Genomic DNA, 14,624 nt, shown 5'->3' with positions numbered 1-14,624 from the left:
GATTTCAGGTATTTCTGTCTTGAAGGAGATCCAGCGTACAGAGTATTAATCCTGCTAATTTCAACTACTTTATTTTGAAGTATCTTATGTATGTTAATGGAGAGCTACTAAATCACAGGTGTCAAACTCGATCGTGTCATGTGATGTATCGTGACCTTTTTTGCCTTTGCGGAGCCGGGTTAGGCGTGGCCTGTATGTGACACATCTGGCCTGCAGGCCGCCAGTTTGACAGGCCTGTACTAAATATATTTTCTTCTTAAAGGTAGTTAAAATCTAGGTACAGATAGTCCTTGACTTGACAAGCAATTTTTTAGCAATCGTTCAAAATGGTACGGCACTGATCTACAACCATTGCCTATCCCCATGATCATGAGTTCAAAATTCAGAGACTAGGCAACTGACATGTATTTACGATGGTTGCAGTGTTCTGGGGTTGTGTGAATCACTACTTGCGACTTCCCAGACAGCTTCTGACAAGCAAAATTAATGGTGGAAGTCAGATCTGCTTAATGAATGTGTGTTTCACTTAATAACTGCAGTGCTTCACTTAACAACCATGGCCAAAAAAGGTCATAAGATTGGGTGAGACTCACTTAACAACTGCCTTGCTTAGCCACGGAAATTCTGGTTGCAATTTTGGTCACACCTCAAGGACTACTATTTTTTTTTTGTTGTTGTTGTTGTTGTTTCATTTATATGCCGCCCTTCTCCGGAGACTCAGGGCGGCTTACAATGCGTTAAGCAATAGCCTTAATACTTTTGTATATTTATACAAAGTCAGCTTATTGCCCCCACAATCTGGGTCCTCATTTCACCTACCTTTGAAAGGATGGAAGGCTGAGTCAACCTTGAGCCTGGTGAGATTTGAACTTGCAGTAATTGCAAGCAGCAGATGTTAATCTGTTAATAACAATGCTTTAGTCCACTGTACTACAGGCTCTTACATTTGTATTCTAAACTATATGTATATCAAATATCAATTTTACAAGTACCTTAAATCAGCAGTTCCCAACCTTTTGGGCACCAGGGATCAATTTCATGGAAAACAAATTTTTCCATGGATGTGGAGAGTAGTACGCAAGCTAGATCCCGCAGATGCGCAGTTTTGCTCACCCACCACTCACTTTGAGCTGTGCAGCCCAGTTCCTAAGAGACCACAGACCAGTATCAGTTTGTGGCCTGGGGGTTGAGGACCCCTGCCTTAAGGAAAATTATTTAAACTCTGCTTGCTTTGTAAATACATATGCAGAAGATCTCTGTTAAAGGTAATGTCTCTTCCAGTAAGGTTCGTTACTTGGTGAGTCCATGATATTATGGTAGTGCCATGCAACATTATCAAAGTCATTTGACACTACCTTTTTCATATTGTTTTTTCTTTTCAATCATTTAAAGTCCTATCATTACCTGGCAGTCTCCTGACCAAATACTAATCGGGCCCCACCACGCTAATAGTTTGAGCCCAACCTAGATTGGGTGAGGGCTGCCACTTGCTAAGAAAGACCTCTGTTATGTCCAAGAGAATGTATTAATGTCTGGATTAAAGACCCCCTTCTCCATTGAAAAACATTCATTGGCTGTGTTTGCACAACATGCTAAGTCATAGTAAAATTACTGTTTACTCAACTTGACTTTCTGGGTTTGCTCATAAACCAACTGTATGAGATCAGCTCTCAAAACACGTTAAGCTAAAATACAGTAAGGCTTGGTTCTGTTGGTAATTACAAACACAGTCATTATGTCAAAGAGTAACGTTACTGGGCTCAAGAGTAAGGAGAATGAAAGGAATATACTGTATATGTATAATTTTCATAATTTATAATTGATTCTTTTTACAAAGTTAAAATCTACAGAACATAAAAAGAAAAGAAAAAAGATATAAAAAGTGAAACAGAAAAGATAGAAGAAAAGGTGAATGACAATAGAAATGAAAGAAAGAGAAGAAAGAAAATACTTAAAGAAACAATTTTCTGTTCTCTTTGCAGCATTTACAAACACAGGAGTCAAAAATCACTTGATGGCCCCTAATCAATCATCATTGCTTGATTTTTTTTTTTTTAAATCTAGTATAGACTTTATTATCGCTTAAAATTTTTAAGTAATATTTCTGTAGAAGATAATTGTATTTTCTGTTTTTATTCCTTCATAATTTTTTTGCTTTGTCAATAAGCTGCTCTGACAGCCTGAAGGCTTATAATAAATATTCAGAGTTATCACTAGTGGAAAGTATTTTTTTAATCCAGTCCAGTATTATTTATGTATGATCCTGCTTGGCAAAACAGAAATCCTCCCAGGTAGCACCTGACATTGGAAGGCTAATGTGAAAGCAGGCCACAAAGCTTTCCCACTATTAGAATGGGAAAAATACACCTTCTGAGGTATATTTTTGACCACTGGGTCACCGCCCTTCCCTGTTTACATAGTCATAAGATGTAAGCCTTAGCCAAAATTAATTTGACAAGGTCAGTTCCACTCGCCTAAGTTGATGAGGCAGCTTTATATAAAGTCACAGATTGTTCTCCTGTGTTATAGTTCCGGAAGATCAAGCTGCTCCTAAGATTTGTATGAGAGCACTCCATTAATTTAAATACTGCAGTGAACTGTACATTCACTAAAAAAAGAAAAAAAAAGACAGAGGTGAGTCAGAATTATTTATAAAATGGAGAATTTCAAGCTTCAACTTGTCAGTCGTGTGCCGGTGTTTGAAAAGAGTATTTTCAAGAGTATTTTCTTATTTATTTAGTTAGTAAATTTGTATGGCGGCCTAACTCATACACATAACTCTGGGCAGCTAAGAAAAGAAATAGGAGCAAAATAAAACACAGCCAGTTGATCAAAAACGTAAATAATTTAAAACAGCATTGAAAAGCAGCTGAGAATAATCAAACTCCGCAGTCAGTATAACCAGACAATGGGCTCACCCAACTATTGTTGCATTAAAGATTAATTGTGTTCAGCGATGTTGTGTTCAGAAAAGTGGTTTTACTAGCTTTTCTGTTGTTCCCAATTACCAGATTGTAAAATATCTTTGCTGAGACACATCACACTGTTAATTACGCATTTAAAAGTCTTTAAGAAGATTTCTCTCCCTCTCTCTCTCTCTCTCTCTCTCTCTCTCTCTCTCTCTCTCTCTCTCTCTCTCTCTTTTGCAAAGGTAGGCAACCTGATGTTCTCCACATTTGGCTGCCCACCCTTCAGCAAATATCAATGTACGATTAATTAACCTTCACTAAAGAGAACCCTTTGTAAATTCAGTGTACCGTTTAGTTAGAGCAGGTCCTAACTTTGTGTTTACTGTCAAGGAAACGCAGCAAGTACAGTTAGTACAGAAAATACAGCTACCTAATGCCAACTGTCGTCAAAGAAAGACAAAACAAAAACTTATCATGGCAATTCCTATAAAACTGCATCAGATAATTCAGAACTATAGTTAAATCTTAATTGGGTCTCAGCCAGAGATTGTCTATGGGAAAAGTAAATGGTTTTTTTCCTCTTTCTTTCTAGGTGTTAAAATGGAATCCCTGGATACAACAATCAATAGCTACCTGGATGTTTGGCTTGGGCCAAGAGGTATGTAGCTAATTTTCAAATATTTGAACTGTTAAGATCCAGACAGGGCCTAGTCTTTGTCTGCTTCAGCTGCGACAGCTTCAAGCAGCTAGAAGGCTGCTTTCCTTTAAAGTTTTAGCCTCTCTCAGCTCTATAGTTTGAAGGAAATAAAGTTGACAGCTCCTTTACAAACAAGCAGTTGTTACTCCATGCATTTCTAAACTACAAGAAAATAAACTCCCCCCTACGGGTAGTCCTCAGCTTACAACCACATTTGACCCCCAAATTTCCGTTGCTAAGAGAGACAATTGATGAGTGAGTTTTTGCCTCATTTTACAACCTTTCTTGCCACGGTTGTTAAGTGAATCATTGCAGTTGTTAGTAACACGGTTGTTAAATTAATCTGGCTTCCCCATTAACTTTGCTTATCAGAAAGATGATCGCATGACTCCAGGACACTGCAACCATCATAAATACAAGCCAGTTGCCCAGCATCTGAATTTTGATCATGTGACCATGAGGATGCTACAATGATTGCAAGTGTGGAAAAATAGTCATAAGTCTCTTTTTTTCAGTGCTATTGTATCTTAGAATGATCACTAAATGAATGGTTGTATGTTGAAGATTACCTATACATCTTTCTTGATTCTGGCATGTCTCAGTCAGACTGTAAACTCTTTTCTGCTGTAACCATTAGATGGGGCATTTAATAACAGAGAGCCAGTTTGGTGTAGGAATTAAGAAGATCTCTAGAAACCAGGAGACCGTGAGTTTAGTTCCACCTTAGGCATGAAAGCCATCTGAACTGCTCTGAGTCAATCACCAGGAGATTTTATTTATTTATTTATTAGTCCAATTTATATGCCGCCCTTCTCCATAGACTCAGGGCGGCTTACAATGCATTATAGCAATAGCCTGCATACTTTTTTGTATATACCTGCTTATTAGGGCTTTCGCCCCCCCCCCCCCCCCCCAGCGGTGTTGTTCCATACAAAATTGGTTTATTGCCCCCACAATCCAGATCCTCAATTTACCTACCTCGAAAGGATGGAAGGCTGAGTCAACCTTGAGCCTGGTGAGATTCAAACTTGCACTAATTGCAGGCAGCTGGCAGCTAAGTGCTAGCACTTAACAGCACTTTAGTCCGCTGCACCACCGAGGTTCTTTCACCGAGATGGTGAATTCTAGTCCCACCTTAGGCATGAAAGCTGTCTGAGTGACTCTTGACTAGTCCTTCTCTCTCAGCTCACCCACTTCACACAGTTGGTGTTGTACAGCAAATAGGAAGAAGGACTATTAGGTATGTTCCCCAGCTTGAGTTACTTTATAAAAAAATAATAATAAAGGTGAGATTAAAAATAATAGGGAAGAGTGGACAGCAAGGCATTTCTTCCTAACTGATTCAGTCTCTTGACTTCTACAAATAGGGCGAAATAAGTACTTGCTGTTGCCTCTTAAATGCACTTCATAGAATTCCTCAGATGTTTATTAGTCGTCTTCTGTATCCACAGCCAGCTTGAAGTCGGTTTAGCATAATCAGTGCAGCATTTATTCCAGGCATTCAGACTGCTGCATAGGATTAAAATTCAGTAGTGCCACATTCCACACTGACTTTGGTATCTGAAATATTTGCATGGGAAGCAACAACCACTTAGATGGCTTTCATGCTGAAGGCAGGACTCAAAGTCTTCTGGTTTCTAGCCTGGCCCCTAAGACCAAACTGGCTCTCATTAGCTTAATTGTGCCATCAAATGAATGGGAATTAAGGCGAAGCCCCAGTATTCTTAAATACTTCGGGAAGCCAATTAGATTTAATTCTGTTTTAAATTATTTTAAATTTTGTATTGTATGTATTTTAATCTGGCTGTGCACCGCCCTGAGTCCTTTGGGAGAAGGGCGGTATACAAATTTAAATATAATATAATAATAATAATAATGAATGGATAAAAGTTTAAAATTCTAACTCCTGGAAGACCACTTTGAATTGACGAGCTAAAGCAGTTCTTCCCAAGAGAATTCAAAGCTGATTGTTCAAAAATAATATTTAATACTCATTATTTTGCTGCACTGCTGGCTGTTTTCATCAGTAAAATTGCAAGAACAGCAAATTGAACGGTGAGTTGGACACTTTGTCTCATTTAAAATCCTTCTCATTAAAAACATGATCCCATAATGGGATGGGGGAGATCAAATTTAACCGAAAATGGAGAAATAAAAAAACAAAAGGGGCTGCAGGTACTTCGAATCGGGATTTTAAAAACAAATACAGTATGAAAAGTGGCATATCAAGTGCTCCTTCGGGGAACAGCATTTTATAAAGTAAAGAGAACATAATTAGTTGTACTTCACTTAGCAACAGCACGGTTAAATCAGGCCTCATATGAGAGGGGGAGTGTTGTTGCATAAATAAGAACAAAAGACCTTTTTAGTGTATTTACCAGCTATTATTCCTTCAGTTTCTATGACTGAAGCTTTTCTAAAGAGATGGGAGAGGGAGGTGTTGGAATCGAATGGGCAGCTATTTGCTAGGGTTAAATCCCTGTTGACACAAAACACAAATAATAGTAATAAAAATTGTTTTCTATTTCAGATCCCAGAGTAAAAGGATGGTTTCTCTTGACGAACTACAGGCCTACCTTTCTCTTCTCTGTCTTATATTTATTAATTATATGGCTAGGACCAAAGTATATGCGGAACCGACAGCCGTTTTCATCCAGGGGAATTTTAGTGGTCTACAATATTGGACTTACTCTCCTGTCCCTGTATATGTTTTATGAGGTAAGAAAGGAAAACGTTATGCCTTATGGTAGCTCAGGCCTTGCAGGATGAGGGTGATTTTTATTTAAGCCTGCAAGACAGGACAATTCTTCAAATAAAACAGATGCTATACATAAAGAAAAACATCTACTTCTGCTTTATTGACTATGCTAAAGCCTTTGATTGTGTGGATCACAACAAATTGTGGCAAGTTCTCAAAGAGATGGGAGTACCAGAACATCTTATTTGTCTCTTGAGAAAACTATATGCAGGTTAAGAAGCAACAGTGAGAACTGGACACGGAACCACTGATTGGTTCAAAATTGAGAAAGGAGTTCGGCAAGGCTGTATATTGTCACCCTGCCTGTTTAATTTATATGCAGAGCACATCATGAGAAAGGTGGGGCTAGATGAATCACAAGTTGGAATTAAGATTGCCGGGAGAAATATCAACAATCTCAGATATGCACATGATACCATTCTAATGGCAGAAAGTGAAGGGGAACTAAAGAGCATCTTGATGCGGGTGAAGGAGAGTGGAAAAGTTGGCTTGAAACTCAACATTAAGAAAATTAAGATCATGACTCCCGGCCCTCTCAATTCCTGGCAAATAGATGGGGAAGAAATGGAGATAGTGACAGATTTTATTTTCCTGGGCTCCAAGATCACCGCACATGGGGACTACAGCCAAGCAATTAAAAGATGCTCCTGAGGAGGAAAGCTATGGCAAAGTTAGACAGCATATTAAAAAGCAGAGACATAACCCTGCCAACAAAAGTGCATATAGTCAAGGCTATGGTTTTCCCAATTGCAATGTATGGTTGTGAAAGTTGGACCATAAAGAAGGCAGAGCGTCAAAGAATTGAGGCCTTCGAACTATGGTGCTGGAGAAGACTCCTGTGGGTTCCTTGGACTGCAAGGTGATTAAACTGATCAATCCTAGAGGAGACCAACCCTGACTGATTTTTAGAAGGCCAGATCCTGAAGATGAAACTCAAATACTTTGGCCACTTAATGAAAAGGAAGGACTCACTGGAGAAGAGTCTAATGCTGGGAATGATTGAGGGCAAAAGAAGAAGGGGACGGCAGAGAATGAGGTGGCTGGATGGAGTCACTGAAGCAGTCGGAATGAGCTTAAATGGTCTCCGGGAGATGGTAGAGGACAGGAAGGCCTGGAGGAACACTGTCCATGGGGTCGCAATGGGCCGGACATGACTTTGCAACTAATAACAACATACATAAATTGTATGTTTGCCATGCACCTGCAGTATTTTAGGAAATGATATTTAATTTTGGCAGAACACTATCTCATAGCATATAGTGTCGTTTGTGTTATTTATTTTCTGTATATGGTTAGGAACAAGGACATGCAGAGCAGCTGTTCTATTTCAGGAGGATGTTGCTAGTTTAATGCTATTTCAGGTCAAGGAGGAAACAGGTCAAAAGAATCAAGATCATCACATGTTACAAGTGATAGTAGAAATTCACTGCATATAAAGTAGAGTTTTCTTGATGCTCACCATAAGATAACTCTTCAGAATGAATTATATTTAGCTCCTTAATATGTCTCTGAAATGCACTTTGAAACATAGCACTCTGACCCAGCTATGTAATTTTTATGTTTCTAAGACGACAAGCTTTATTTGTCCTTTATGCTGAAGCCCTGCAGCTTTGTTTATCCCTATTATTTGCTTTTTATTTAGATATTCCAGTCTTGAAGGTTCATTTGTTCATCTTCTTTATTTGTATATAGACCCCATAGACTTACCACTTTAAGAAAAAAAGGCTACTGAAATGTCATTTATGAGTATTTAAAGAAAATTAAAGGTGTGAGGCAGGGGTGAAATGCTCCTGGTTCAGACCGGATCGCCCGAAGAACCGGTAGCAAAAATCTCTGCCCCTTCTCCCCCCCCCCCCATGCCCAGCTAAGCCGCACAATCATCAGAGGCCGAAAAAAGCCAAAAATGCTTTTAAAAGTAAAAAAAAAAAAAAAAAAAGCCTCTAATGATCCCACAGCTCAGCTGGGATCATCAAAGGCTTTTAAAAGAAAAAAACCCTTTTTTTTCTTTTAAATGCCTCTGACGATCCAAGTTGAGTTGAATCCCACCACTGCTCACAGCGAAACCAACCTCCAAGGGTTGTTGCTATGGAGAAAATAAGAGGAGGAAGGCATATTAGATACATTCTCTACCTTGAGTTATTTACAAAAAAATTAATAAATGTGGGACAAAAAAATCTAAAATAAAATTAAAAGTAATTGATCCCAGAATTACAGTCATAAGTCGAGATACCCACGTAACCAGAAATATGCTTCATTTGTGATGATTGTTAACCAAACACTGCATTCATTAAGAGAAACCATTCATTTGAAGGGCATTTTTTTGCACATGTGAAAGGGTAGTTTTTTGGAAACTGGCAAAAAAACATTGCAAATTGCAGTCATATGAGTGCAGAATGCAATGAGTCTTCCGTGTAAAATCAGGCCATATGGCTGCAAGAGTACACTGTGACCATTAATGTTGGCTATGGGTGTGTTACAGGCTGTAAAGCACCCGTTCTAGCTTTGAATGTTCGTAAAATGATCAATCATTAAACAAGAATTACTTGTAGAGGAGTCTAAGACTTGAATAAGGTCAGGTGATTTAGGAGCATCATAGCTGATTGGGATTTGACCATGGATCTTCCCTGTCATAGACTTGCAGTCTGATTTATATCACATAAGACAGGCTCCATGCAGTTCAAATCAAGTGCAACTAGCATGTGCAACTAGTCCCAAAGGTGCTTTTTTCAAGAGGCAACTGGACTATCTGGTTTTTTTCTTTGAAGATGTTTCGCTTCTCATCCAAGAAGCTGAAGAAGCTTCTTGGATGAGAAGCGAAAAGTCTTCAAAAAAAACCCAGAAAGTCCAACTGCCTCCTGAAAAAAAGCACCTTTGGGACAACCATGACCTGGATGACTGAGAATCTCCATAGATGTGGAACTAGGTTTCATAAACTGTGAGCTATACCAGGGGTCCCCAACCCCCCAGCCATGACCCATTACAGGACCGTGAGCTGTTCAGAACCAGGCTGCCCAAAGCAGGGGGCGAGCATGTGTTCTTGGGTGCATCACCACTTGCCCGTCACTTGCACAAATGGAGCTGTGCACACACTTCCACTCATGTAGAACTATCCATCCCACCCCACCCCCATGAGGCTGGTCCGCAAAGCGCAAAAAGTTGAGGAACTTGTGAGCTATACCACTGTTGGAAAGGGACCTACAGAGTCCAGGGTTAGCGTGAAGAACCTTTTAGTTAACATTGCTACAATAAAGCCCACCTTTCACTAATGTCATGGTATTATTTTCTTTGTTCATTTGTATTCATTCTGGTGCTTGGATTCTTAGGGCAGGTATGTGTACATTGATATTACACTAAAGGGAAGTGTGATGGCCGAACGTTTAGGAACCCCTGATCTCACAAACTTAGGTTAATGGATAGAAACAAGTTTATGCCTTCTTAATGTAAATTGCCTCAAATATTATGGTTAATTGTTTTGACTCCTTTTGGAGGATTCTAAAAAAAACTAGAAACATTGATACTGACCTGCAATTAATTTCTGGGATATTTTGCTTATGATTAACATCAGCTGGGGAACATCCAATTTAAAATTATAATTATTTCCTGTGCAAATCAGCCAAGTGACTTAAGGTTAATGGGAATAGATTGGAATATAAACTGTCATTCTAAGAGAAATCTGTATCACATTAACATACCAAATTGTGTGTTTGAAAAGGTAAGAATTAATTGTGGTACGTTCCTAGTCCTCTTTTTTTTGTGTGTGTGTAAATCAATCTTCTACATTTTGAAACCATCAGAACCTGTTTGGCATAGGCATCTGAAGCATAAAAGACTCATGTATAAGAAATGGAATATTTTAATGTTAAGTAATTGCAATATCCTAAAGCCTATTTAATTTCCACTTATATTAAAAACACTTTGAGTGGGGATTGCCTTTGGCCCTCCAGCCAAGCCTTCCTCCATGTAATATCAGAAGGTTTTTGTGAGCACCAGTTCAGACTTTGCAAGGATTATTTGTCCTTCCTCCGACTGCTCTTCAGAGGGAAAGAGAACAAGAAGATGTGACGAAAAGATAGAGAAAGGGTGAATCTCCCTGCTTTACAGATAGTCCTCAACTTATGATCACAATTAAGCCCAAAATTTATGTTGCTAAGCAAAACATTTGTTGTGAATTTTGCCCCGTTTTACGACCTTTCTTGCCGCAGTTGTTCAGTGAATCACTGCAGTTGTTTAGTTCGTAACATGGTTGTTAAGTGAATCGGTACCCCATCAGAAGGTCACAAAAGGTGATCACATGACCCCATCATAAATATGAGTCAATTGCCAAGCATCTGTAATTTAATTATATGACCCACGGGGATGTTGCAACGGTTGTGTAAAAAACAGTCATAAGTCACTTTTCTCATTGCTGTTGTAACTTAGAGTGGTCACCAAGCAAACTGTTGCAAGTCGAGGACTACCTGCATGGGGTAGGTCAGGGGTCAGCAATCTGCAGCTCTGGAGCTGCATGTGGCTCTTTCACCCCTCTGCTGCGGCTCCCTGTCATTCAAAATATGTGTCACAACTGCCAATGTGCGACACCTGCCGGCATGCAATTTATTGAGCTTTTCAACCCCTGGTAGGCCAACCATGGATAAATCCAAGAAAAGAAAAGTTTCAGAATGTTTAATTCAACTACATATGCTAGTTTTGTGGCCGCTCAAGAAATAGTCAGGTACGGGAAGTGTTTTGTGGCTCCTGGTGTTTTCTTTTTTGAGGGAAACAGGCTCTGGTTGCAGACCTCAGGGGTAGGCCTACCCCCGCAGTCCTTCTTTTTCTGGGTTGACTTGGATATGATTTGGATTTTTTTCATGATTTGATGGCATCACTTGTAAGCACTATAGAGGTCCGCTACTGACTACTGACTAAATGTTTATTTTGCTCTAGCTGGTGACAGGAGTATGGGAAGGAGGATACAATTTCTTCTGTCAGGATACGCACAGTGGAGGTGAAGCCGATATGAAGGTAATGTTCTAAGATGACTCTGCTGCTTTACTTTACCTCTTGAAGAAGATAGATCCTACAGGTGTGAGCGTGCTTGTTTTGGAAGGACACTCTTCTCGCTCTGCCCTTTCCCAACCTGGTGTTTTCCAAATGTGCTGAGAATCCACTCCTCCTCCAATTCCAGCTAGTAGAGTTGAAGTTTACTTTATCTGGAAATCATCGGTCGAAAAAGGCAACTGAGCCTTTAATGTCTGTTGCCTGCTAATGCTTTGCAAAAGGAAGCAATGCTTGTGCAAACATCTCTAAATAAAGACCTATCATAAGAGTTGGAAGACGAACGTTTGCAGAAGGTGTATGTAGATTTCTTTTTTTCATTGTTCAAGCTATCGAGGACTTAGCAGTAATGTAGCCCGTAATAGGCCTTGAACGATAACTTAATTTCTCTTCCTTCAATTGGGATTGTGGATGTGTGTGGCTCTTGCATGGGAAAGATTTACAAATATGTCTTGGCTTATTGATGTTGGAGAAGTAGGTAAAGTAGTCTGGCAAAAAAAAAAAAAAAACCCTTGCTTGGTTTGCTTATAAATTAACGGGAAAAAAGTCAGAACTGGCTGCTTAAAAAGCAATATGACCTGGGTGGTACTACACTCTAAATCTACTGATTTCTTTAATTTATTAGCTTTTCTATTCAAAAATATACCGTGTAAGTTGTTCTGAAGCACAATTTTACTATTGAAGTGAAATTTTAATAGTAGTAGTAAATAATAATATTTACAATAAGTCAATGGCTTTAAGCACCGCAGTTTGCTAACAACTATTATGAGTCTGATTTAGATGGAAGGGCTTGATAGGTTATTCAGTGTTTTAAGACTCGGTGAAGAATGGAACCTGGGCCTTCCTGATACAACTCTTAATAAATGCTTCACCTTCAAAAATGTTCAGAGCAGAAACACAATTATTGGAACCAATTATTTTGTCTACAAGAAATTGAATGTGGAATGTTTCTGGAATAGCCAGAAAAAATTTTGGTTACAAAGAAAACTCTCTTAAACAACAACTCTTAAGTACCAGTAAATCTGCAGTTAAACAAATAATCCTTTTTAAAATGTGATGTCCCTATTTAAAATTTGCCTTGGTTCACAATATACTGCCTGAACATAATATCATCCATGAAAACCTGCAGGAGTGCATTAGAAATTCAAGTGTTATTCCTTCGTTTTCAGCCCTTGTGTTTCATGATGCACTTCTGATAAAACACAGGTATTTGCATGTAACACTTCAAATGGAACAATACTTGGAACTAGTGGCAGGGAGTTAAATATCTCATACTCATCTTAAGGAAATGGTGCAAAAAAATCTCTAGTGTATGCTCATTATCTAATCTGATAAAATTAGATAATCCCCAACCCTAACCCCAATCTCTCCCCCTCCCCCAAATTAGGGAGTTCATAACAGTTTGGCTGCATTGCAGAAATGGGGAATACATCCTAATTAAGATCTCCAAGGTCAGGGGTGAAATGCTCCTTATTCGGACCGGATGGGGTGATCCGGTAGCGATTGTGACAGGTGGTTCAGAGAATCTAGTGATGGTGGTACGAGGCTCCGCCCACCCACCCGGGTGTCGTTACTTCCGGCTTTTAAAAGCTAAAAAAAAAGGCTCTGACGATTGCGAGGCACAGCTGTGATCGTCAGAGCCTTTTTTTTTTTTTACTTTTAAAATAATTTTTGTTACAACCTATTCAGCCGAACAGGTTGTAAAAAAATGCTTTTAAAAGTTAAAAAAAAAGGTTCTGACAATCGCGCACCACAGCTGTGATTGTCAGAGCCTTTTTTTTATCTTTTAAAAGCATTTTTTACAACCTATTCGCCCAAATAGGTTGTAAAAAAATGCTTTAAAAAAAGTTGGCCACACCCACCCAGTCACATTACCCCACCCACCCACCAAGCCACGCCCACAGAACCGGTATTTTTAATTTTACATTTCACCACTGTTCAAAGTGTTGTTGAGATGATTTGCTTTAGGAAAAATGCTTTTAACCCCTTTCTTGCTCTCCTTTGGAATATGCACTTCTGATTTCCACTTCTGATTTATCTGTTTTGTGGATTAATATCTTGAAAGAAGACAGTCTTCCGTATATGTAAGGTTTTTTTTAAGGATGAAGAGATAGGTCAGAAAGTTTGAGCAACCCTTGCTGAATTTTTCTTGAGGACTGATGAACTTCCATTGGGAGCTCATGCATTCCATCCAATCCTCACCCCTGAATCCATTCTATTCTAAAGTTCAAACTTGTTTTTTGCTTTTCCATTTATTCCTGAATTTTTCTTAAACTGTATTTTGAGGCTGCTTTCTCGCTTGTAATTGCTATCATTAGTGTTATCATTTTTTCTACGTGTCTCCTTGACAGGGCTCTATTCTAAAAGTCAGACTAAAAATAATTGTAATAAAATACATTTTTAGACTTTCAATTTCAATAGCGATTCCAGGAATCAATAGACCAAGCTCATCTATTTGAAATGTTTACCCTTTATTTTGTGAGGTTTTAAAGCCTCCTTTAATCTGATATGGCATTTAGAAGAATCATTGATATGCTCCTAATGGTTCTTCGGAGGCTGTAGATAATCACTGAGTACTGCTATTTTTTTTAACTTCATTTTAAAATGAGCACATCAAAACAGGCTAAGTTGGAACTTGGATATAAGCCATCTGTGCAATATTCAAATGTGTGCTTTCCCAGTTGTAATCTGATCAACGTCATATCATTTCAGCAGATATTGAAATTTCAGTATCATTATCCTTTTTTAAAATTTGCAAAAATGCCGTTTAGGAATTTTTAGATTGATTTGCAATCCGAATCTTGTAGACCCAAAACGATTTAGGATCCTATAATTTGTCTGTCCTCCCCATTTCTATTATGCACTTGGTGTCAGTAAAGGAGCCAGGTTGTCTCATCCTTGTTTTTTCGTGTCACACTTAGCAAGGAAGTACCAGCTCAGATCTTCTTCCCAAGTTAAAATATTCACTAGAAATTATCTGATTCAGATAATTCCATTTGAATTTAACATCTTTATCCTGCCTTTCTTCCAAACAGAGTACTGTATCATACAAGGGGAATATGTCAAATGTTACAACTATATTACTGAGAGTTGTAATGTTCAAAAGACAATTTTGTGACTGAATAGTTTTGGAACTCATAGGTAACCAATTACAATAATCTTATCACTTGTGGCTCTTGGGGAATTGCATGTAAAAAGCTTTTCAAGACTCTGTAAATGGTGTACA

General features: G+C 38.6%; 1 protein-coding gene across 1 annotated transcript in view; it reads left to right on the top strand.

Moving 5' to 3' along the window:
* The window catches only part of ELOVL5 (ELOVL fatty acid elongase 5), a 57,900-nt gene that overhangs the window by 34,434 nt on the left and 8,842 nt on the right, over nt 1-14,624 (top strand). The window contains exons 2-4 of the mRNA XM_034436720.3: nt 3,502-3,567; nt 6,137-6,324; nt 11,288-11,365. Coding sequence (XP_034292611.1) covers nt 3,510-3,567; nt 6,137-6,324; nt 11,288-11,365 — 324 coding nt within the window. The 5' untranslated portion in view covers nt 3,502-3,509. The remainder of the gene's footprint in view (nt 1-3,501; nt 3,568-6,136; nt 6,325-11,287; nt 11,366-14,624) is intronic.

The sequence above is a fragment of the Pantherophis guttatus genome, chromosome 1 (assembly GCF_059756535.1).
Source record: "Pantherophis guttatus breed Tessera chromosome 1, ASM5975653v1, whole genome shotgun sequence".
Lineage (NCBI taxonomy): Eukaryota > Metazoa > Chordata > Lepidosauria > Squamata > Colubridae > Pantherophis > Pantherophis guttatus.
This window is presented reverse-complemented; position numbering and strand designations above follow the sequence as displayed.